The 23219-nt window shown below is 38.4% G+C and overlaps 3 protein-coding genes across 7 annotated transcripts; 1 reads left to right on the top strand and 2 right to left on the bottom strand.

Annotated features, from left to right (window-relative positions):
• Positions 1 to 357: 357 nt before the first annotated feature.
• On the bottom strand, positions 358 to 6252 carry LOC122414250 (lysosomal acid phosphatase-like). Its single transcript, XM_043425341.1, has 7 exons — positions 5726 to 6252; positions 3559 to 3657; positions 2479 to 2904; positions 2153 to 2276; positions 1861 to 2072; positions 1599 to 1779; positions 358 to 1465 (listed from the first exon to the last, which is right to left on the bottom strand). The coding sequence occupies exons 1-7, from the start codon at positions 5825 to 5827 to the stop codon at positions 1341 to 1343; spliced, it is 1269 nt and encodes a 422-aa protein (XP_043281276.1). The 5' UTR covers positions 5828 to 6252; the 3' UTR covers positions 358 to 1340.
• On the top strand, positions 2922 to 22498 carry LOC122414249 (uncharacterized). Of its 3 annotated transcripts, none has more exons than XM_043425337.1 (10): positions 2922 to 4110; positions 18536 to 18639; positions 18947 to 19012; positions 19698 to 19865; positions 19947 to 20109; positions 20185 to 20256; positions 20333 to 20482; positions 20838 to 21215; positions 21642 to 21752; positions 21857 to 22498. In XM_043425337.1, the coding sequence occupies exons 1-10, from the start codon at positions 4039 to 4041 to the stop codon at positions 21965 to 21967; spliced, it is 1395 nt and encodes a 464-aa protein (XP_043281272.1). In that variant the 5' UTR covers positions 2922 to 4038; the 3' UTR covers positions 21968 to 22498. The 3 variants fall into 3 exon arrangements, with proteins under 3 accessions (XP_043281272.1, XP_043281273.1, XP_043281275.1); XM_043425338.1 differs by having other exon boundaries at positions 2925 to 4110; positions 18106 to 18639; XM_043425340.1 differs by lacking the exon at positions 2922 to 4110 and adding an exon at positions 17473 to 18420.
• On the bottom strand, positions 7444 to 15427 carry LOC122414253 (acyl-CoA-binding domain-containing protein 5). 3 transcript variants are annotated; one of them, XM_043425347.1, is made up of 6 exons: positions 14890 to 15427; positions 11888 to 12081; positions 11464 to 11626; positions 11061 to 11221; positions 9602 to 9985; positions 7444 to 9369 (listed from the first exon to the last, which is right to left on the bottom strand). In XM_043425347.1, exons 1-6 carry the CDS (start codon positions 14948 to 14950, stop codon positions 9226 to 9228), a joined length of 1107 nt encoding a protein of 368 aa, XP_043281282.1. In that variant the 5' UTR covers positions 14951 to 15427; the 3' UTR covers positions 7444 to 9225. The 3 variants fall into 3 exon arrangements, with proteins under 3 accessions (XP_043281282.1, XP_043281285.1, XP_043281284.1); XM_043425350.1 differs by lacking the exon at positions 14890 to 15427 and adding an exon at positions 14288 to 14420; XM_043425349.1 differs by lacking the exon at positions 14890 to 15427 and adding an exon at positions 12140 to 12368.
• Positions 22499 to 23219: the final 721 nt, after the last annotated feature.

Below are 23219 nucleotides of genomic sequence, written 5' to 3'. Positions count from 1 at the left end.
GACTTTTTCACAAAAATTGATGTAGAAATCCTAATTTTCAATTAAAAATAAAAATTCAACTCGTTCTATAAACCTGAGTCTATTAGTCCTATTAGTCTGACTTGATCGACTACCAAAACTGAACTAACGGGCCCTTTCAAATAATAACGATGAGGCTCTCTTCTCGAAGCTTCAAACTATCGACCGAGGACACCACAAGTCCCACTTTCTCGAAATTTCTATTTGGTATCGTCGGTCGAAAAAGGGCTGGGGTCCAATATACCCTGTGTGACTATTAAGGGTTAAACAAAATTAATTTGACGTTTTATTACTAAAGTGGATATAAGGATTCGATATGAAACTGTTTTTTCTCGTGTCTTTTTCATTATGCACAACGATATTTATTAATTGATTTTTTGGTTTTTTTCTTTCTTTTCAATTTGGAAACAATTTTTAGTACTAAATCACAATACTTTATTAACTAGCTACGAGTGTGGAATGACATTTCTTCGTGAAAATTCATTCGTCGAACCTCGGAGTATAAATATATATTATGTTTGTTTGGTGATGATCGCTTTCGTTTTCATAACAATTTGAAATAATAATAATAATGTACAAAGTAAATGAAATTGATTGAGATTTCGCTAGTCCTACCAAACAACGCATTTAACTCAGTTATTTGGTCTCTTTCAACATGATTTCATTCTATTTGACTATTATACGTCGTCGTGTATTAAAATAAAATATATATTTTCACTATTTTCTTAGATCTGTTTGAGGTGCCTTCGATTTGGGCGCTCACATCGATAGGAGCGTTGTGAGCCAACGTCGAACCAAACGCTTCAAATGGTGTGAACGCCCCAGTCGGTCGCACCCTCGTTCAATTGCAGCCTCAATTTTTTCGTTAGCAAACAATCACAGTCCCAAGTTAACCGACACACCATCGAGATGACAAAAGAGGGAGAGAGACAATAAAAAATATTGTAAACTGAACCGAAATTCAAACTTTACGGATTTAAAAAAATCGCTTCAATCCGGTTTTCAAGAATTTTGTAAATAAAAAGCGGCAGAATGACTTTAACCATAAAAACGAAATTTTGTCGTATCCAAAAATAGACGTGGATCGTAAAATTTTTCTTAGACCAATAAAAATCCAATGATTGTTTCAACATTTGTAAAAGAGGATAAAAAATCTGGTACGCCAGCTCTGTCATTTCTTTTGGATTTCGATAAATGCTTCTGATGGTGATTCAACTTATGAAATTGAAGAACGAAATCCATTATCACGCCGCATATTCTTCTTCATATTTATCTCCGAAAATGCTTTAAAAATGCTCTGTAAAATGCTCATCCGAAATTCTTTAAATCGGATCAGTCGATAGTCGCAAATAATACTGACTATTTTCACGCCTGTGTTGGGAATATATGAAACCGAAGATGAGCAAAATGAGGACGACTAGGAAGAGCACCGACCAGGAAAGTATCGCTGCAAAATAAATTCGAAACGATATTCAAAGTGCACACATCCAAAAAGATGATTTCGTGAAACGATTGCGAAATTTAAAAAGAAAAAAATTACGATCCGGATCAGAGGATCGTAAAAAAAAATGTTAGCTTACCGATTATGGCTGAGTTACTGACATTGTATCCGTACATCGAGGCGTCCATCAGACATTCTTTTTCCCAATTTTCTGGTACAACGGATTTAGTAAGTTTGATGAAATCTTGCAATGGGCACGCAGCCAGACATCCCGGAATCGTCAGAAGTTTCGGCTCGTCGGTTGTGTTTTTGTAAAAAACCTTGAGAACAAAATTTGCGAGCATGTCAAAAAGAGGTGACAGTATTTTCAATGAATCTGCTGACGATTTGAACGGACTTACGGTGACGACGTGTTTCCCTTTCGGATCCTCTCGCAGTTCGAGAAGCACCGCGGCAGCGTAAGGTGGACAGTGAGTGTCGAAAATATTCAAGGTCATCAAAAAATTGGCGATGGTGTCGTCGTGGGCGCTGTACATCCAAACTTTGCGATCGGGCACCATCGCATTTTTCGACTTTTCTTTCATGTGCTCGATTATCTCTCCGAGTAAGGGTCCTGAACATTTTTTAATCGAGATGCTCGTGAAAAACGTGGAACGCCTGAACTGTCGTCCGAAGCGTCGAAACTCGGCTCACCTGATTTCAACCTCTGCAAAATTTTGTTGTAGGCTTGGAGTCTAAAACTAAAACGTGCCAACGGTTCCATTTTTTCCGGATATACCGATTGCGTCCACGGCGGTAAGGTTTTGTTGTATCGGCTCTGGAAATTATTTATTACTCATTTCAGTACTGAACTAGAAAACATTACGAACCATAACCTCAAAAAACGTTATTCCAGTAAGATTATTCAGTCGCGAAGAGAATTCGATCGAATCCCATGATTTATACTTTTCTAATATTTTCAAAATTCAGTAAAAAAAAAAAGGAAAGTAATAGAAATTTGAGAAAATCGATTCACATACCTCGATCCAGAGTGTGTTGTAAAGATATTCGAGATTTTGCAAACCGTCGATTTTTCGTCCTGATTTTTTCGAGATGTAATCGAACAGTTGGGAATTTTCTTTTTGTATTCGTTTCATCTCGGGCGACTGTAAAACTTTGTTCATTTCATGATCGTATCTCGGACAATATTTCTTCCCTGCCAGTAAATGATCTTGTGTGAGAGGGACCGTGTGAACAGGGATCGGCATCCATTTTATGTCCGAATCCCAAATTTGTTTTCCATGCGGTGGATATAAACCGGCGAGATTCGCTTCAGCCGACATCAATGTACGATCGAAATCCGTGCTCATCACGTATACATCGTGCAGCGAATAAGTGTCGGACAAAAGATTCTCGTAACGATTACGTAGCCAGCGACCGAGCAACAAATGCTCGTGTTGTCCCAACTGTTCAGTTTTTTTTTTTTTTTTCAAAACGCGTGAAAAGTTAGTATTCGTCGTCATTTCGGAATGACTTGAAAGTTTTTTTTCTATGTATTTTTATCGTCAATTCGTCTAACAGTTCTAGTGATATGAGAGGACAGAATGAAAAAAAACGGTTTCGAACGAATGTGGATGATTTCAATTTTTACGATTTCCGTGATTTTTTTTTAGTCATAAAAAATTCATTTTTATGTTCACTTTTTTTTGTTTGATATTCAAAGTTGCGACGAAATTGAAACAAGAAATTAATTCCGAACGGCCACTCAGTTATTGACGTGACATCCGAAAATTAATTAGTCAAGATAAGCCGAGGATGCTAATTTTTTCCCCCAATTATAGAAATTGAAATGTAAATATCTCGTTACGATAACACAATTCTTCGTGTGCTTTATTGTGGATTTTTTTTGCCACGTTATCAGCGTCTGTGCTCGTACGTTTAAAATGAAAAAAGTTATCTCTTCCCCCTCGAATATTTCGAGCGGAATGAATTTTTTTTATTTTTTTTTTTCATCATTTGCTGAGATTGAAAACGTATCTGATTTCTGCTGCCGAAAGTTCTATGCTATTTTCACTACTGCGTCTTGCAAAATATGTATCATATGTCCTTGATATTCTTACGGTTGTTAACTGGCCAAACGGCACGGGCCACAGCGACTCATCGTTGTACGGATCGTTCGGATATGGATCAACCGGTGTTCGATCTCCGTGTCGGAATAACTGCAGGAAAAAAATGTTCACGAGTTTCTTTATTTTGCACGATTTATAAATTTATCGTCAACACTATATTTTTCACAAATTTTCGCTCGAAATTCAGGATTAACAGTGAAAGGAGAGTTATCGCATACAGCGTTTTTTTTATCGTTGTGTTGCCGAATGTTTTGGAGGGCAGCACAATTGTCATTTTAGTTCGAGACGCAACCGTTACAGCGCACTTCAAAATGAACGATGTAACGGCCATTCCGGCCGGCCATTCCAGTGCTTCAGACGTTGTGCCGGTGTGTTTGTGTCATGTTTTTGTTATCAATCGTATGACAGTGTACCAAATATTTACGTTTTTGCCGTGAACACAGTATCGAGTTGCCCATTGTTTTAATCTTTATGACGATGACCGAGCGTTTGCGAGCAGAAAAATGGAACGCGCCGAAGAAAAGAAATTACGAGTACATTCAGGTCTGCATCATTCCGATTTTTGTGTACATTTAATATGCTTGTACGCTTAACTTTGTTACTTTGAATATTTGATGAAAATTTATTGACACATTAGAAATTTATATGGAAAAATATCAAGAATTTTGCTTTATAACCTATGCAACGAGAGTGAACTTGAGACGAGCACGTGCCGGTCTCAACCGTCGTCGTATTTCGATCGCTTGTTATTCTTCAACGTTTTATTACTGTCGTTTTGATTCTAATTCTATTTGATTCAGATCATTATAGCCTTGTCACCAATTTGAACAGTTAAAAACTTAAACATTACAATGGTGTAGATAAACACATTTGAAACTCTTATCATTACCAACAAGGATTACTTTCTTTGTCGTGATGTTTGATCTTGACATTCTCGGCCTTGTGCTAGTGATCTCAGCTATGTTATTTACAGCGATTGAAAACATTGACGTTGTTGTTTGAAAAATCATTATCCGATTAATCTCGATTGATACACCATTCGAAAGAACATCTGTCGCAATCATTTTTAAAATGGTACGAGCACACACGGGTGCAATACGACCGCTAATTTTTTGGACGGAAATGCCTATCTTCGACGTATCAATCTATTTTTTATTCAAACAATAAATAAAAAACTATTTCATCCCCAAAAATCTCGGCTCCCACTCCTTGAATGCGTTTTTTTGTTCCATTATAATTGGCTTTCCGAAACTTAATATGCTTACGTTTTGTGAAGACACGTTTTTCGTTTGCAAGTGTTATCAGAAACGAAATTTAAAGTAAAAAAAAAAAAAAAATTCGGCGCTAAAGACAAAGTTAATCTGAAAAATGATATTTGTCGTTTCTCTGAAAGGATATCAGTGCGAACAATAATAATATCGTTCATTTACCAAGCAATAAATTTGGCGACGATTAAAATAATATTAATTTTCCTCAAGCTGTTCGAAATAATACCGTCGCGCAATGTGACGTTTTGAGCAAAGTGTACAGCGGTCCGTTTCACTTTCGTAAAAATATTTGAAACACTCCGATGCCAAAATTTCGTCAAATATTTTTCTTCATAGCCTTTCCTTTTAATGGAAAAACTTGGGATTTTAAATAGGGGATTATTTTAGTCGAATTATTTCAGGATTTTGCTCAGGTTGTTTATAAAATTGTCAAAGTTTTATTTCCTTCCCGTGTGTATTTCGTCTCTCTCTCTCTCTCTCTCTCTCCCCCTTTCTGCACACGTTATATTTTTGGGCTTGCGGGAGCTGATTGGCTCACGGAGAAGTTCATGTATGCCGCCGAGAAGTGGAATATCAACATATAGGGACGTAGGGGATTGAATATACCAACGAACGAAATGGGTCGAATTTCACCGAGTCAAAAAAATGTTCGTACGCGTAGAAAGGCCGAATCGAGCGGCGCGGTATACGACAAAAAACTCGTTTTTAGTAATGTGTTAAGATAAAAAAGTTCGATTGGATGGTATTTAAAAGTGAAAGTGTGTAGTGAGTGACAGGTGGGGGTTAAGTTCATTTTGCAAAGGCTCGAGCCGAGAAGAAAAGGGGGAACGATTCACCAATTGGTGAATATCATTCGAGTTTGATGATTTGAAAGATTGCCTTAAACTCACCACATTTGCGAATATAACATTGCCAAGATCGATATGCTCGGCGTGAAGGTTACGCGAGGCTGCTAGTACCGTAATGAGAATCCCCACCAAGCCAAACTCCATTTCTCTCGCTCGTACTTTTCCCCTTTATTTTGTTTTATTCTCTTCTCTTCCTCCCTTAAACTCGCTCGAATTAAAACGCCGACGTTTATCTCAAATATTCGTTTTGGCTTATTAGTCCTTTCAAAAAATTCTTATCACTTTTTAACGTGCTATTCGCGACTCGTTGATGTCTAGAGCCGCGAATAGACGTGTCAGACGAATATAACAAGCAAACATCGATGAAAGAGGCTCCCTTGCGCGTCCGATCCGCAACCTGTGGAATACTGCGCTTCGAATGGAAATCTCGTATGCTCGACCGGCTGTGAAAACACATTTGGGACGCGCTCTCTCATTGGCTGCCCGAACACTCACGAAAATTTCCGAATACGTTAAATATTCACTTTGTTCCGATTTTTTCGTTCGATGAATTCGACGTGTTATTCGACGATCGTGTTTCTCAATCGGTTGTCCTTTGCGATAGAAAGTTATAAATGTTCTAATAACAACTGCCAACCTTTTACAATAGTGAAATTATTTTATTTTTTTCAATTCATAGCACAAAATAAATTCATTGGTTATTAAGGATTTTGTGTTTTTAACGATAGAAATATTAACCGAGATGAAAATGTTACTTGTGCTGTTCTCCCCCGTTTCGAGCTGTCACTCGACCCAACCAAGCACTCGATTGACTTATTTATCAATGAGAGTCGATAATCATCTTTTTTATTTTATGCTCGATTATTATTATGATTCGCTCGTAAAGAAAACAAACTTCGCTCAAGGCGTAATGGTTCAGGGGATGCTCGAATACTTACGAAAACCCTTCCTCGACTTCCTAACCTTTTCGATCAATGTTTATTTTCCTGCTTCTGTGAGCTTTCACACAAATACTTTATTTCGTCGCGTTACATCATCTGTATTGAATTTATCGATCAAATAATTGCTATTGTAAATCTCGAACGACGGATCCTCCCGAATTTTCATTGTTAAACGAATTTTTTTTTTTTAGAACCAATGCTTTTTTAATTGATTATTTGAAATATAGTTTCTCGGCTCTGTTTTATAAAAAGTTTTCGATCATTCAATATTCGTGTTTTTCGGTCTTGGCGAATATTTAAATTCGAATTCGAACCGCATAACAGTCAGAGTCAGTATAACGGACCGGAAGAACTTGGACGAACAAAAGTGAACTTGCCGCATTCGCAGTCGTATTGGCAACTTTCCGTACGAACGAGAACAAGTGTCGATGGATTCACGATGCCTCCGTGTTCGTCGAATGTCAAGACTCCCATTTATCACGTGTTGAGTAAATTCTTTTCAATAAAACTACCCACACCAATAACTTTTGTTCTCATCCGTGAAATTAGCGAAACGGCGTATCTGAGAATATTTTATTTACATTCGACGAAGATAAGAAATATCGAACGTTGGCACTTTCTTTGTGGTAAACGGTCGACCAATCATGTTCGGATAAGATAATGGATTTTCAAATACGAAAAGAGTTTTAAAAAAACCAATAAAGGCAGAAAAATCTTCATCTCCATTTATTTCCTGTCAATTTTTAGCGAATTTGCGATTATTTTATTATTTGGATTCTCCTCATTTGCAGGGTTCGTGAATAATGATAAGACACTTCATTGTGTAACAATTGACGTCTATTTTCTAAACCGATAACGAATGATATACATGAATACAAAAATTCTGCTTATCCCACGTAAATACTACAATTATCGTGTATATAAACTATATTACAATTATATTGGTTGCACGTTGGATCAAACAATTTTACAACACATTCTCTGTGAAATAAACAATTGAAATTATTTTCAAACACTATGGATGCATATTTGATACATACAAATATAAATAAACATATAATTTTTTAAAATCCATTATAACATGTTCGTGACACCGAAAATTATACAAATTCTTCAAATTCACATATTTTCTGGTACTGACTCCTTAAGGACGGGGTAACGTTTATTCGATGGAAAAAAGGCCCAATTTTAATAATTTTTTAGATGCTGCAAGTCTTCGGAGGAACTTCAGAAAAAAGTTGTCGATTGGTGAACAGGATAAATCGAAATCTACTCGACCGATCCTTTTGAAATTTGGCATCGCACTTCCTTACACAATTGACAAAGGTAGCTGCGAGCGGATTTTTTTTCTTCGATTTTTTGCATTTTTTGTGACACTTGCAAGTGAAAACACTGATTTTCGACTAAAAATGAGGCTATTTGTTATCGTGAGATTATTAACTATTAAAAATTGGAAAAAAGCTCTCGCAGATGCCTGGTCAATTGTGTGAGGAAGTAACATATGCCAAATTTCAGAAGGCTCGGTCGAGTAGATTTCGATTTACACTGTTCACCGGTGGACAACTTTTTTCCAAAGTGCCTCTGCTACCACCGAGTTAATTATTGATATTCGAGTTTTAAAAATTCAGGAAATCTTGTTCATATATTGTATTATGATATCGCAATCAATAAAATAGATTTGTATTATTCTTGGCGTCTAAAAAAATTCGTAAAATTTTTTCACCGAATTGACGTTACCCCGCCCTTAATGAAACGAAGTACAGGAGAAAAACTAAAATTACGGTCTCATTCTGCTTTGATGGACAATTGTGTGTATGATATTAAATTTAGAGCGTTGTCGGCGATTGAATATAATCATTGAACGTTTGGATTCGCGCATGAGACTCAAAGATCCGTAAAATTCGTGTATTTAGCGACGCATCGTCGATTTTGTATATTTAATATGACTCGACGTTGTTTGTTAATCGTGAATAAAGAGATTTTATGTATAAATTCAATTAGCGAGATTATCTCAATGTAAAAATTGGCATTTTCTCGTGATTATATTCCTGGTAACGTTTTTGACAGCTTTGTTTTTAGACGTATCCGTCGCGATCGTTTACAAATCGTTATCTCAACCGCACATTTGTTTTATCGATCGTGATACGTCGATTGGAAATATTGAACCTTGCAGAGATCTGAGTGGAGCAACATGATCAGAATAAACGAAACACTCGTTCTTCGTCTTCGAACAAATCCTGTTATTCTATTACTATTTGTCGTTTGTTTTCGTTATTTGTTTAAAATAACTTTTTATAAATTTTTTTTTTTACGAATATTAAACGAATTGAGCTTTGCGTATTTCCTCGATATATATTTCTTGCTTCGATTCGTAATCACTCGTTTTTCAAATTCGTTCGTCGTACGAATTTTCGGCTATCAGGTGCACATATTTTATTATCTTTTTACTTTTTCATCTCTTATCTAAGCCGATAAATCTGATATATATTTACACAAATGGAATTGATGCTCAATCCCGTGTGGTTAGAGAAAAATCTAGGCTTTCCTTTGATTTTCGTGACGTTAAGTCGGTTTAAAGAGTGAAGAAGAAATGGAGAAAAATCACAGCGTTCGTTGGCGATTGCGTCGAACGTAAGACGTCAGAATCTGAACGACGAACGGCCAGACAATCATCAGTGCAAAGATCCGGGGAGAACACTCCGGTAGTGGCCACCACCGAGGTGCTATTTGCTTTTTGGAATGTTCCTGCAACCAAAAAGGCAGAATTTAATTTTGGTATTGTCACAGATTGAATCGCATCACGCTCAATGTTTACAGAGTTCCATGGAGATCGTGGAAGAAGCTTGGGAAATGTAAAATATTTTTGAAAATCGTCGAACTCAATGGTCAGGGGCGTTTTGTAAAAATTTGGACGACGTTTGAGCACTGGTCGTTCTACAAACGAGTGAAACAGACTTGAAATAAGTGAACTACCAACCGGTACAGGAGCGAGGGCTTTAAGGGTCTGCCCCTCGAGACATCGTACTCGTCCAGTTATCCTGTCCAGATCTTTCTGAAGATTTTGCACGGTGGTAGAGATATGGTTGATAAATTCATCGTTCATTCGATTTTCTTCGCGTTTTTCTCGCGTTCTCCCTCTCTCGTTGTGTTTCAACTCTGGCAAACTTTCTTGGCCCGACTCTCCGTTCGTTAAACCGTGATGGCCGTTCGTCAGAGGTGTTGCTTCCCCGAAGTTCATGCTCTTTTTACTGTGTCTCCCGTTCAACTGTTTCTCGGGCTGTAAGGTACTCGGTGGGCACGAAGTTTGCGCCACGCTGATGGAAGACTTGCTCGATTCGTTCGGATATTGCTCCGGGGCTATCTGCAACAAGGAAAAGGCGTAAACCATCAACTCTTCCAGGCGAGGAGCGCAAAACACAACATTTATCAACTATTTTCGTCCGCGTTCGAGAAGCCTCAAATCCCTTGTTGCTTTCCTTGTTCTTTTTTTCAAATATCATTTTTTCCATCAAGCTGAAATTTAAGCAACTCCTGTACCGCATGCTGGTCAAATGAGTGCTAAATTTAAAAAACGCTTTTAGACCAAGTTTAACGTATCGATTAAATGTATTGTTGGTGGATTTGTATTACAACATATCTTATTAAGATGTGAAAATATTAAAAACGCTAGTTTTGCAAAAGCATCAACTGATAAATGCAATTTCCACGCTGGCACATTTTCACTGGTATTTTTCAAAGAATTATCTGCGTTTTTTCATCGATTTTATTGCAACGAGTCTCATTTCGTTCGTCAACCGGTCCTCTATCAATCCACCATGTAGTTGTTTTTTTTAACTCGATCGCTTCGCTGTTGCAGCTAATTGTTCATTAAGTGAAAAAACTTTATCATTCATAATTTCTGAAGGAATGAATTTAAAGGAAAATCTGCGTGGTGAATTCGTAGAGGATCAGTTGAGGAACAAAATGAGACTTGGTGCAGATGATTCTTTGAAAAATAGCTGTGAAAATGTGTCATCATGGAAATTTGCATCCATCAGTTGATAGTTTTGCAAAACTATCATTTTAAATATTTTATCACGTTAATAAAATATACTTGAATACATATCTACTGACAATAAGTTTAATCGGTACGTTGAACTTGGTCTAAAAGCGTTTTTAAAATTTAGCACTCATTTGACTAGCATGCAGTACAGAGGAGTTACCTTAACTACTATGACGCTGAAGTTTCCAACGTTGGAGCCCAACGAAATGATAAAAAAAAACTCTCCAATAATTCCAGTAATTCTCCTATTTCGTTCCCTGCCAAATTTGCGATTCGTAGTTTTTCAAGCTGCACCAACGATTCGTGAAATAAAAAATTGGCGAATTACGAACGTTTTTTTCGTTCATTTCGTTGGACTCCAACGTTGGAAACTTCAGCGTCGTTAACTACTCACTTCAATCGTGTCTTTGAACTCTTCGTCTTCGCCATCGGTATCAGGCGGCAGGGGACTGGCGCTATGACTAGTCGCAGGGCTTGTTTCGAGGCTGCTCGTTATTCTCCTCGAAGTGTTGTTACTCCCATTTTTCACTCTGTGCGGCGACGTTTCTCTGGAACCTTGACAACGAAAGGGAGAAAAAATGATTTCTGCTTTAACAAATAATAATAATAAAAAAAGGACGAAAAATGTTGAAGTCGCTTTCCCTTTCACGAGCAAATACCCGGTCCATTGCTCCCTTAATATAATCCTCCAAGTTCCCACCGACGATCAAGCCCCACCAATTGATGCACGAAACGGTAAGTAAAAAGGCTACCAATTTTTTTCAACTTCGCATTTAGTAAGAAAACACTGTGCGTACCTAGAGGTGAGCTGGACAACGGTGAGCCGGGCTGCGATCGTATTCGTTCGAGAACAGGACCGACCAAAAGTTCCAAATCTTCGGCAGGCACGTTCTCATAAAACGAATCTAAGCTGACGAGGAAATTCTCGACGTTGTCGGTATAGGACATTGTCTCGACGATCTGTGAGCAGAGGACAAGATTTTTAGTTTTGAAGCGACGAATACAAGGACGAAAATAAGTTAGAAATAAATATGAGAATAAGAGAAAGACGAGTGAATATTTTTCTCAAAGAGCCAGTCCTCCGTTGACCTTCACGAAAGTCGTTCGCGTTCGTGGATTCAGGCACGACGCTTGCATCACGCGGAATAACAAGAGGAAACATTGTGTATTCGTCCGATAAGTAAATCGCGAACTAGAAATTCGGGGAAGGAAGCGACTCACCTTTTTCAATTCTTCGACATAGTTCTCCATGGCTTCGTTACGGCTCATATTCCCTAAACGATTCCACGCATCCCACTTAGCCTTTTTCACCACTTCCCAGAACGCAGGTTTCGGCTTCTGGCAAGGACCTTCGGTCGCTTGTTTGTAGTACGAGTAAAAACGTAACGAGAGCTCGTTGCTCGGTTGATATGCACCTGAAATTTAAAAAACAAAATCAGTCAATTTTTCATTCCTTTTTTCATCGTTTCTCACGTTCTTCGAGGATTCAAGATTTCGGTGAGGTACGACTGCGGTTGAGCGAAAAACTCGTTGACTAAATTCACACGAAAAATTCAGTGGCAATGGGGGGAACCTTGCCGACGTCACCGTATTTCATGGCTTATTTTTGCCAAATTTTTACGTTCGCGTTGAAACATTTCAGCGAAAAGAAGAGTGATCGAGTGCGATGATTCAAAATCGCTTGAATTTTCGTTGTTTTTTTTTTTTTTTTTTTTTTTTTTTTTTTTTTTTATCGAAGAAAAGAAGATCGGCCTTGAAAGGTTCTGAATTGGACGAATTGAAAAAAGCTTGTTATTCGGTCTAATTGAGGCTTCGCGCAACGCGCCGAGAGTCGGGAGTGGTGGGGGAGGCGTTCAGTTTTGTGTGGATTATCGCACATAAATTGTTCGCTTTCCAATTTCCAGCGTGGAATAACGCACGCGAAGTTTGTGAAAGTTTTCAACGGCGAGATGAATAATGATTGTCTCGTGAGAAAGAAGCAATTGAGTGAGTACAAGTTGGAACGACGTTAGAGCACATTTTTCGTTCTCGCTGCCGCCACCGCTGCCGCCACCGCTGCATACGTCACCGAAATGTGTAGCACAGCGAACGAGAACAAAGAAAAACAAAACGGCCGTTCTGCGGCGGACGGTGGATTCAAAAAAACGTGACGTTTGTCGAAAGAAGAACGAGAAAGGCCAACGGGTCTCGGATCATGATGGAAAGTGGATTTCGCGCATCTTCCACGATACGAAGAGCCGTCAAGAGTATCGGCTCACAACAGACCTCGGAAAGTGAAATTCCCTCGGAAACAACGAGTCGTGCAAATCGCGTGGGGGGGGGGGGGGGGGGGGAGTTTTAGCCTGCGGCCAATCTCGCATGCATTTTACCACGCGCGATTCAGGATTTTTGTGACAGTATACCATCCTTTTGGTAAACGGGACTGCGACAAAAAAGTACGAGAGAGCGCACGGAAACGGTTGACCTTGGGGGAACTGCGGATTCTGTTGTTTTCCGTGCGCCTCGATACACACCGAATTCGTTGACAACTCGTAGGCAATATTATTGTTGGAATCATCCTTCCATTAAATCATTCTAATCGCGTGACACTAGAATGATAATTTTGTGGTTATGTTCGAACAATATTATTACGTAATTAGTGAAAAACCGGTTTTTCTCAGATTATTAATGAGTTCCGAGGAACGAGAAAACTCGTAAAATTCTGATCATTCCTCTCCCTCGTAAAACGGCGTTTATTATCTAACGACAGTTATTTGGTATTTTTTTCGTGAAAAAATTTCGGAATAAATCGATCGTAAATGTCATTTTGGCCTTTCATTTTCTTACGACCTTTTAGCAAAAGCAAATGTCCTTGATCTCGCGAACTTTCGAGCACGCCAGTTGATCCTCGCTCCTGCGTACATTAACAGCTCCAACGACGCTCAAAACAAACATTTTAATTTCATAAAAAAAATTCTCAAACAAACTCGAAAGTGAATACGCTCATCATGCCCCGGAAACTCGTTCAAATGCAAATGAATTCTCTTGCAACTCCTCGATCATGCATCATAAGCTTACACGACAAAAGCTCCGGCTTTGAAAGCCTCGATTTTTTGTATATTCAACGATAAGAAACGTGACGTCGTGGATATCGGTGTCACAAACCTTAATCTCATCGGTCAGATCGACGAAACGACATTCTGAACATTTCCCTACTTTTTATCCTTCAAAAACAAAGAAAAGTTGAATGGATTTTGCCTCTTGATTTTGCTTTAAATTTCGTCCGATCGAAAAACCAATATTCGTCGTTCAACGAAGCAGGAGCAAATTCTTGATTCTAATTATTTATATAGCAACTCGATAGATCGATATTTTAGTTTTTTATTTCGATCGAGTTTTTTATTTTGTTTACAAACAGAAAATTAAAAAAAAACGTTTCGATATTGTTTTTTTTTCGAAGCTCGACCGGACCGTTCCAAAAATCATAAAATCAGAATTTTTTCCTTGCCCAAGTCTCGATATCTTCGACGGCGAATAAAAGTAACTTAATATTCAGGTTAACCGCAAGAAGAGGGAAAGAGAACGTCATTCACTCGTAGAGTTTACTTGCGAGAGTTAATGAGTTGAGAGTTAAAATATAACCTCAAAATTTGCCTGATGTCGTTCGAATTCGTACAATATTTTTCCATAGACAAAACTTAATTCCGAAAATGAATGAATTTGCGAGAAAAAAAAACGTCAATAGGAATTGAAGAGGTTTGCAGAGGGCGTAAAACTGAGATATCGAGGGTGACAGCTCGCACTTACACTCGCGTAAAAAAAAAAAAAAGTGCGAACGTACGAATGTCTCAAGTGGTAGGTACGCGAGAAAAACAAATTGACGAAAGTTCCGTCACCGTCGTTATTGGTAGATAGCGCGGACTTTGGAATATCAAAGTCCTACTTTATTGCGGATGCGCAAAAAACAAAAAAAAAGAGGCTTCCGAACGGAGATTTTTTTTCTACTCGTGAGATTTTACACATTTTGCCTCGCGTCACGAACTATCGCATGATTTATAAGTGTGTTATTGACACCTTTCGTTCCACGAACTGGCAAAATTTTAATAGGATCAAGTCCGAACGTGTCTCAACACCAATAAAATCTGGACGTACGTTTTGTCACATAATGAAATCATTTCGTAATGATGAAAAATCGGCCAAGAAATAATTCATTCCTGATTGAAATGTGGCCTTGAAAGTGTTACCATCTTTTGGCAGGTTTTTTATGACGTTGACAGCAGCATCGAATTTTTCCTTGGTCGTCATTGTGCCGTCGATGACGACTGTTCGTCTCACCGCGTTCCTCTTTCTCCCTTAATTTTTCCGTCACTTGATAATATTCTCCTCTTCGTCACGCCACAATTTCAAGAACGTGACTCTTTTTCTGCTCTATAAATTCGACGATCACTCGTGCTTTCACGAATCGCGCACGTGAACGAGAAAGAATACGAAAAACGTGTGGAAATGTCCTCTTTGTTTATTTTTTATTGTCTGTTTGACTGGTAAACGTGAATTACCAGAAACATCAAGTGCGTAAGGAACAACAACAAAGAATCCAATATGCTAGCTCTTTTAGTTGCTACGTTAATGTGTCGCACCACACTGTCGATACGATTGGTCAACAGGGCATTTATTTATCGGATCCATGAACTGGTACAACTCGCTGTCCCAGACTGGCTGGGTACACACACTGAACGTGAACGTGAACGTGAAGATCGCTGCACTCTAGTTCTGTTGGATACGTTTTTATTTCTCTTTCTATTCATTCGCCCATCGCTTCCTCCCGCGCCCTCTGACCGTTATCTACATGAGTAACCGCTACAGACGTTCTAGCATATCATCGCATATCATTGAACGAATTGAAATAGTACTGGAACACAAACTCCCATCTCCCATAATAAGGTCGTAACGGGCCGAAACGTTCCGACAGAAAAAGCGATTGTAGATGAACTCTTCCTTGTCTCGCCGATCTGCGCATGCCTGTGCGCATGATTGTACAGTCCGAGCGGAAAATCGTTTTCTGGCGTGCGACACATCCATATTGGAGGTTAGTTCTCGCTGTCAGATAATTTTTTAGCAGATTCTGTTCGGACAAAGACAACTGCACCTACAACGACGATTTTCTTCGGTGCGCGGAGTCGGCGTTCCAGCATTAGTAGGGCTTGTAAGTAGAATTGAGTGTGACACACCGCCGCGTAGCGGCTAAAATGTCGGCCAATAAAGTGGCTCCATCCTACATGATAGCGAACTTGTACGTCACGGATTGGTCGAAATCCTTCGTTTCTTTGTTTTTTATGACACTCTGTACGATATGCAAGAGTGTTACTGGTCGATCTTACCGACTGATCATTCACGATTTTCCGCGTGTCCGAGGAAAAATTAACGAACTGTCTTTTTACCGACCGCGAAACTAGTAGATCACTACCCTCATCGGGACAGAGATCTTCCGAAGATAAATTTTCCTATGATGACTATGGGTAGCGCCACGTACATTAACGTTCCGGATGATTGCAGACGACACGAGTGGAGCGGCCTGAGTGAAAGTGGCAAAAAAACATTTATAATCGACAGTTAAAATAGCAAAACGTGTAAAAAAAATATGCAGTAACGTGTACTCGCTGGAGGAACGACGAATATGAAATTTTTTGTGCCAGCTCGTCGAAAACTTCATTCTAGTATCATCGAGCAGTCGAATATGACTGAAAACGAATTGACTGACGGATTTTATACATTTTTTCTGTCCTCCAGGCCGAAGTTGCCGCATTCCGCCTGCGTCGGACAGAAAAATCGTATACACACCTCGGGCAGGAAAAAGTAAAGCCTCAGACCACATGTTTGTCAGCCTCGGCTTCGCCTCGGCCGACAATTACATGTGATCTGAGACATTCCTTATTTTCCTGCCCTAGGTGTGTAATATACTATTTTTTTCGTTGGATGTGTTGCCTTCAAAATTTCCGTTTGTATAACATTAGATGATTCGCTGTTCGAATAATTTATTATCGTAAAAAAACCTAGTAGTATGTACGAACGATTTCATTGTTTATATGCGGTGAAAATAAAAGCGATTGTTATAAGTGTAATGGAAACAAAATGGTAAATGGTGATACGATTAGAAAAATAGCAATGAAAACAGCAAAAAAAACAGAGTTTGCAAAACAGAGATTCCACTGCTCGATTTCTAGTTACTTCTTCGATGCCAGGCGCTTCCATATCCTTAAAAATATGTACAGCAGCGATCGCACAGTGATAAGCGTCTCAGGGACTTCAAGGAGTCGCTATTTGCGCTAGAAAGGCTAGAAATTTTGTCATTTTTACAATAAAAATAAAAACATACAAAAAACTTCGTTTTTTCGCCGCTTTGGGCTGCAAAGGGTTGCATACGGTAATGAATTACCAACAATGAGATATATCCACAAACTGATATGAACAATAATACTGTGGCTGTCAAACAACGCAATAAAGTTAAAATTGACTCTGCGTCACCTCGCCGTGGATTTGACGCGTGGGATTTTTTGGGCATATACGGATTCAGTGTCACTCGACGTTTTATAAGCAGGAAGTTTTTCTTGATCGGAAATGAATAATCATTGACGTGACACATCGTGATCTCAACACCATCTAGGAAATTAGTAATTTTCAAAACTTATCCCTTTCTACCCTCTCATCAGTAAAGTAAATACAAAAAAGAACCAAGAAAGAATATCGATAATAACAGGAAAAATCGCTACGCTCACGCCACCTAGCGGAAAAACAATGATTCTCCACTGGCCGAAAAATATTTTTAACACAAAAATGTTAGTCACTATTATTCATCGAGATTCGATTCAGCCACATGTAAGTTCTCGTATTGCAAGTTTCTCCTCAAACCGCTCGTCGTCGGCATTAATTGGAATTTATAATGATAATTATGTGTGTATAGTTATCAAAAAGTGAAAAGTTTGCCACCACATCTACGCGAGTACGGTCCCAATGAATCCTTAAAAAAGCTATTATACAGTTGTACCGTTTGAATCAAACTACGCGATCTAGATCAGAAGAAATTACTCATTAGCGTGTGACATTTCGTTTTAACACACTTTCTCTAATAAGCGACGATAAAAAAAGAATTCTTAAATTTTTTAACGCCCGTGAACTAATTAACAGAACAATAAAAATCTACACTGAAAGTATTTCGATGAAACTAATAAAATGATAAATATATAATGACGACAAATACGAATGAAGCCAAAAATCTATTTATGTGAAAATTTCGTGCGAGCTGAGCCAAATTTTAATTTGTGTTTGCTAAAAATGTTCAAAAAATGTTGTTCTCGGAAATAAAAAAAATGAGCGTTGAGCATATTAGTCTCGAAAGTATTGCATCTTAAAAGAGTTGTCCGCTTACGCGTTCTACGCGTTCTGCATGGCGATGCCTTTTCTAGGATAAAAGTGCGAGTGCGTGGGTATAACAACATTGGAGCACGTTTGGCCGTGTAAAAACCAGAGTGTAAACACAGTCAGAGGCTGAGCATGCGTTCACGTGCATGACGGACGTAAAGTGGTATACGTGGTGAGTGGGACTGCATGGAGGATCGGTAGTGGTCGGTGCGGTGACGGAGGGGCGCTTCGGGCAGGGAGGAGGTGGTGAAGGCAGTAGCGCAGTTCGCGCGAATAGCGCACGCAATCTCAAACCAGCCAAGACGATTCTCCGTTAGCCAGTGCAGGTTGTGTGGAAGTGGTGGAAGTGATTAAGTTGGGTTCGTCAGTAAAATTGAATGTAAAAAATCGGCCTGAAAAGAGATTTTTCAACTGTCTCTTCAACTTTGAAACTTTCGTATTAATCAAGTGAATTTGTGTTATAAAAATCCATAGTTTGTCAAACCTAATGCCAAGAGAATGGTAAGATTGACGGAGGAGATGGTCGTGGCTCGAACCCGAGTGTCCGACCTCACAGCTGTCAGGAAGCTTAATTGCTGGCAAGTTATTTGAAAACTACCTTTGTTCATTCATTTCACCTTATTTTAGAAGTTGTCAGCCAGCTATTACTTATTTAAATTAGATATAAAACACGTTTACGAAAAACGCAAAGTATGAAACCTGTTTTAAAGACCCAATGTTTCGTATTACACTCTTAGCCAAATCAAAACTTTTATTAAAAAAAATAAAACGAATGATTCAAGTTTTCCATTAAGAGTATAATTATAATTTATTTTACATCGCACACGCTCTGTCATTTCAAGATAAGCTACTTTAACCTAAATAATCATTGTTTGGTTGCAACAGGGGTACTGAACTGACGGATGTCAGCATTCTACGAAATTTGAAGAAAGTTGAGGTGTTGTCGTTGAGGTAAGTTTTATTCGATTCAATTATACAAGCTCAAGTCAAAGTAGAAAAGTTTTAGATAAATTTGATTACACTATAATTCTGGTAAAAAACTTATATATTAATACAAAACAACACTTACGATTCATCCTTATAAATTTTTCAATGATTGCTGGTATAAAATTAATTCACTAGAATTCTCTTCCAGCCCCTATACTTTGTGATATTTTTATGGTTGCAACCAATATTTGCATGGTTACTCACCAACAAGTTTGATAAGTTAATGTGATGTAAGCTTGTATGGAAACGATATCTTAATTTTAAAAAATATTTGCTCACCTCTAACGTGAACTACAGTTACGTTATACACACTGTATTAAAATAGTTGCATATGAACTATTGGTAAAAAAATCTAAGTGCTGTTGTTTCTATTTGAATGAAGCAACCTTTTTGTTTGAAACTTATTCCATTCACTGTAAAAATTTATCCGATAACCATTCCTTTATTACCGAGTATTGATTATGAATTTCAAAGAGACTGGCGTATTGTATTAGAACTTTTTTAAAGTATCATGCAAATAATTTGAAATAATGAAACATTGATGTTTCTGTCATGCAATTTATTGAGTAGTCACAGAAGTTTGAACAGTGATAAAGGTGTTGTCTGGTCGCCTGAACTGTGTGTTTGTCTTTCTGTTGAATTTTAACAGTGTGAATAACATCAACACACTGAACGACTTCCAGTACTGCCTAAATCTGCGAGATCTTTTCGTCCGAAAGAATAACATTAAAGACCTCAATGAAGTCTGTTACCTTCAAAATTTGCTGAGTCTACGTAACCTGTGGCTCGATGAAAATCCATGCGCCGAACAAGAAGGGTGAGAATGACTTACTGCCCTTGACCCGATGACATTCACAGTGCATTGAAACACTATTGTTAATTCATTTTGAAATTGCAGGTACCGTCTGGCTGTTCTTCGAGCTTTGCCCAATCTTGAAAAACTCGATGACAAAGTTGTCACCACAGAAGAAATTCAAAATGCTTTGGCCAGAGGAAGAATACTTGTACATCCATTGGATATGGATGCGTCACCGACTTGTTCAGATACGCCAAGCCCAGAGGTATCTTTTGCATTCTGCTCATTAGCGTAACACATTCGTCAAATTTTTCAATTCTTATATTTTCACCTATTCCAGGAAGTTATCCCTGAATGTTCTAACGATGCAGATTTTGAACAAAGAAAAGGATACAACTCTTCTGGCAATCAGGTGAAATAACCGACCAGTAAATATTTCAAGACTGTTTCTCACCTTTGCACTTTTTAAAACACATTTCTGTCTATAGACTCAAGGACTGAAGCATCAACAGGGTTATTCGACACAGGGACAACGAATTATTCATGATTATCAGGAGAATGATAGGAGAAACGCAAACTGGTGTGCTTCGCCAACCTTTCAATACAATCAGCCGCAAAACAATCATTTCGACTATGAGGTATGTCACTCTATAGAATTACCGCTTTCTGTGAAAACTATTTTTTTATTCCTGCAATTACCAGGCTCGCATCTTCCGAATGTCATAACTTAGTTTTTACAGTATTCTTTTTTTTTAATTTAAATTTTGGAAGATTGATTTTTCAAACTGGAATCATGTCAGTTCTTTGTTTTTTTTTTTACCGAACTCCAACGAAACTGTTGAATTCCTTGAAATCACGAATCATCTTCGTGTATTTATGCTGACGAAGAAAAAATATATTAATTGCACACATAGGGAATAAGAACGTGTGTCTCGATGATAAAGCCATTGTTAATATTTATTCTTTTCACATTCATATTTGTGGCATGTATAGGAATACGATGATCAGGAACTGAGGACAGAATCAGAAAGGTTTTGCCGCAGACGGAGACACAGTAGTGGCAACGGCGGAGAGAATACGTTGGAACTAAACAGTAGGCGTAGTTACCCTTACTCGGATAATGGAGAGAACGAGGCTGGCAGTCGGCGGTCCAATACTGATCGACAAATAGAAGCAATGCCCGCCGTTTCACCACGAACGTCCTACCCTCCGACGAATTATCCGGACGAGAGACGAGAGCCTGCTTTAGTTTATGACGAGCAACAACCCCAACACACTTACCAGGACAGACGGCACCCGTTGGAATCTGATCAACAATTACCAAAACGTAGCTCGGCCTCGTTGTATCAGAACAATTCAATCGTCGACCGAGTAAGCGCCCACGTACCTTCGCACGCGATCTGTCACTGCGATCCTAAACTTGACGCAGTTCTTTTCATTCCTTCGCCTTGAGCATTCAATTAAATTATTGCCACTCCGAGCCACTTTTTAAAAAACAAAAGAGAAATCTTGCTCAAAAAGGTTCGAAATTTTGAAAAATAGCATTGCTTTCTCCCTCTCTCTCTCTCTCTTCCACTCGAGAAAAAAAATCAATCCATCTCTCTGGCAGAAACAATTCATGAACGAGTATAGTTTACAATTTAGGCACGTGGCATTAACATATTTTTCAATACGAAAGAGAAATTGTGTAGGTTCATAAGTATCAGAGGGATAACGAAAAAAAAGGAACTATTAAATCACGTCAATTTATTCTGCTTTCTTCTAACATGTGTAATTAGAACCTTAATTACTTGGCAGGATGAAACGAGCTCGCGAAATCGAGAAATGACAGCATCCCAAGGGGGCTGGGTGAGACATTCGGAAAAGGACAAATGCAATTTTTATTACCACCGAAGGCCAGTTACGAGGGTAAGAGCAACTAACTCGTCATCCGATTTTCTTTTCGTTCCACGAATTTCATTAAAAATTTCTCGCACTGAACTTGATTAATAAATTCGTCCGAATGTTTTCAGAACTCGAATATCCTCTCGGCCGTACTGTGCTTGGTGAAAGAACTCGACTATCCGAGTCTAGAGGTCGTTGAAATGGCAGTGAGAAATAGAATGGACGAATTGGAAGAATGATGGTTTGGGCGCCGTGTCCGATCTGTTAGCAGCTGCAACTCGTCGGTCTACGGCTGCAAAATTTTCATGATTTGGGCCCTCTCTCTAGACATGTGATCTTCGTCCTTTCTCCAGTAACGCAATCTCAAATAGTATAAACCGATTGGGGAATGGAGTTTTGTCGTATGTTCGTCATCGGAGTGTACTCAAAAAACAAACGCGGCTTCATTGAGGTGTTGAGATTTGTAAAACGAGCTGGAAACATTCTGTTACAATTTGTAAACATTTTTGATCCGATCGTAAAAAAAACTGCTTATTTTATTGAGCTCCATTGGATTTTGAATCATGCTTTTTTGGGTAATATATTCGTTGACAATAACATCTCAAATGTAATTATATTAGCAGCCTTGTTGATGTTTGGACACACCTCAGTGCAATAACGACCATATTGACGAAACGATTTATTATTATTATTATTATTATTATTATTATAAATATGTTAATAATACTTTAGTAATAAAAGAAATAATAATGGATGGTTTTTCGAGAGAAGTTGCGGAAAAACTTATTCGAGACTAGAAAGAGGCTTTCCGATGAACGAATTCATTCCAACTCCTTTCCTATTCACACACTTTTTTCCCCTATTATCGTTTCATTTCGAGGTCCAAATGTTTCGACATTTGCACAATTTACTTTCTTCAGTAGCCATTTTCATGATTATTCCTGTTGTCTGATCCAAGATTAAATAATCTTATCGAGTCTAATACATTTTTCTATAGCTTTGTTTATTCTAATCCATGGAATTTCAATATTTCGTAATGTTACTTGACGTCTTGTGATGACATGATCGATGTGTTATTTTCTTTGAAAAAACCGAGGGTGCAGTACTACAAATAACGATTTGCTGATACTTATAATTCTGAATGAGGAAGACCGGTAAATAATTAAAGTTGAAGATTACGTAGACGGCTTTTCGACTTCAGAATTCGATTCGGAACTTACCGATAGAGTACGCCGCAGTACGACGTGTACACGAAATTGACCGTTTTGGTCGAATTTGCAAAGATAAAAACTTCCAGTCGAGTACTCTGTAAATTTTCCGGGATGGTCATCGCTGTTAGCAATTTTCATATCGATGTTGCCCCGTTCTTTTCATGTACCTCATCCAAAAACTGAGGGAACATTGTTCGGTTTCAAGATTCTTATCCGTCCACAAGCACAAGCATTAAATTTTCAAACTTTGAAGTTATTGATTGCACGTGACAGAGAAAAA

Source organism: Venturia canescens, chromosome 7, assembly GCF_019457755.1.
Source record: "Venturia canescens isolate UGA chromosome 7, ASM1945775v1, whole genome shotgun sequence".
Taxonomy (NCBI): domain Eukaryota; kingdom Metazoa; phylum Arthropoda; class Insecta; order Hymenoptera; family Ichneumonidae; genus Venturia; species Venturia canescens.
The sequence above is the reverse complement of the archived record's forward strand: the minus strand, read 5'-3'. Positions and strand labels throughout refer to the sequence as shown.

Coding starts and splice junctions, on each gene's coding strand:
- LOC122414249 (XM_043425337.1), top strand. CDS start 4,039: ATGACGATGACCGAGCGTTTGCGAGCAGAAAAATGGAACGCGCCGAAG. Junction 19,013..19,697: donor GTTGAGGTGTTGTCGTTGAG/GTAAGTTTTATT, acceptor GAATTTTAACAG/TGTGAATAACATCAACACAC. Junction 20,257..20,332: donor ACAACTCTTCTGGCAATCAG/GTGAAATAACCG, acceptor TTCTGTCTATAG/ACTCAAGGACTGAAGCATCA.
- LOC122414250 (XM_043425341.1), bottom strand. CDS start 5,827: ATGGAGTTTGGCTTGGTGGGGATTCTCATTACGGTACTAGCAGCCTCG. Junction 2,905..3,558: donor CGTTTGGCCAGTTAACAACC/GTAAGAATATCA, acceptor AAAACTGAACAG/TTGGGACAACACGAGCATTT. Junction 1,466..1,598: donor CAGTAACTCAGCCATAATCG/GTAAGCTAACAT, acceptor TTTATTTTGCAG/CGATACTTTCCTGGTCGGTG.
- LOC122414253 (XM_043425347.1), bottom strand. CDS start 14,950: ATGACGACCAAGGAAAAATTCGATGCTGCTGTCAACGTCATAAAAAAC. Junction 12,082..14,889: donor AAAAAACCTGCCAAAAGATG/GTAACACTTTCA, acceptor TTTAAATTTCAG/GTGCATATCAACCGAGCAAC. Junction 9,370..9,601: donor AAGCCCTCGCTCCTGTACCG/GTTGGTAGTTCA, acceptor TTTTGGTTGCAG/GAACATTCCAAAAAGCAAAT.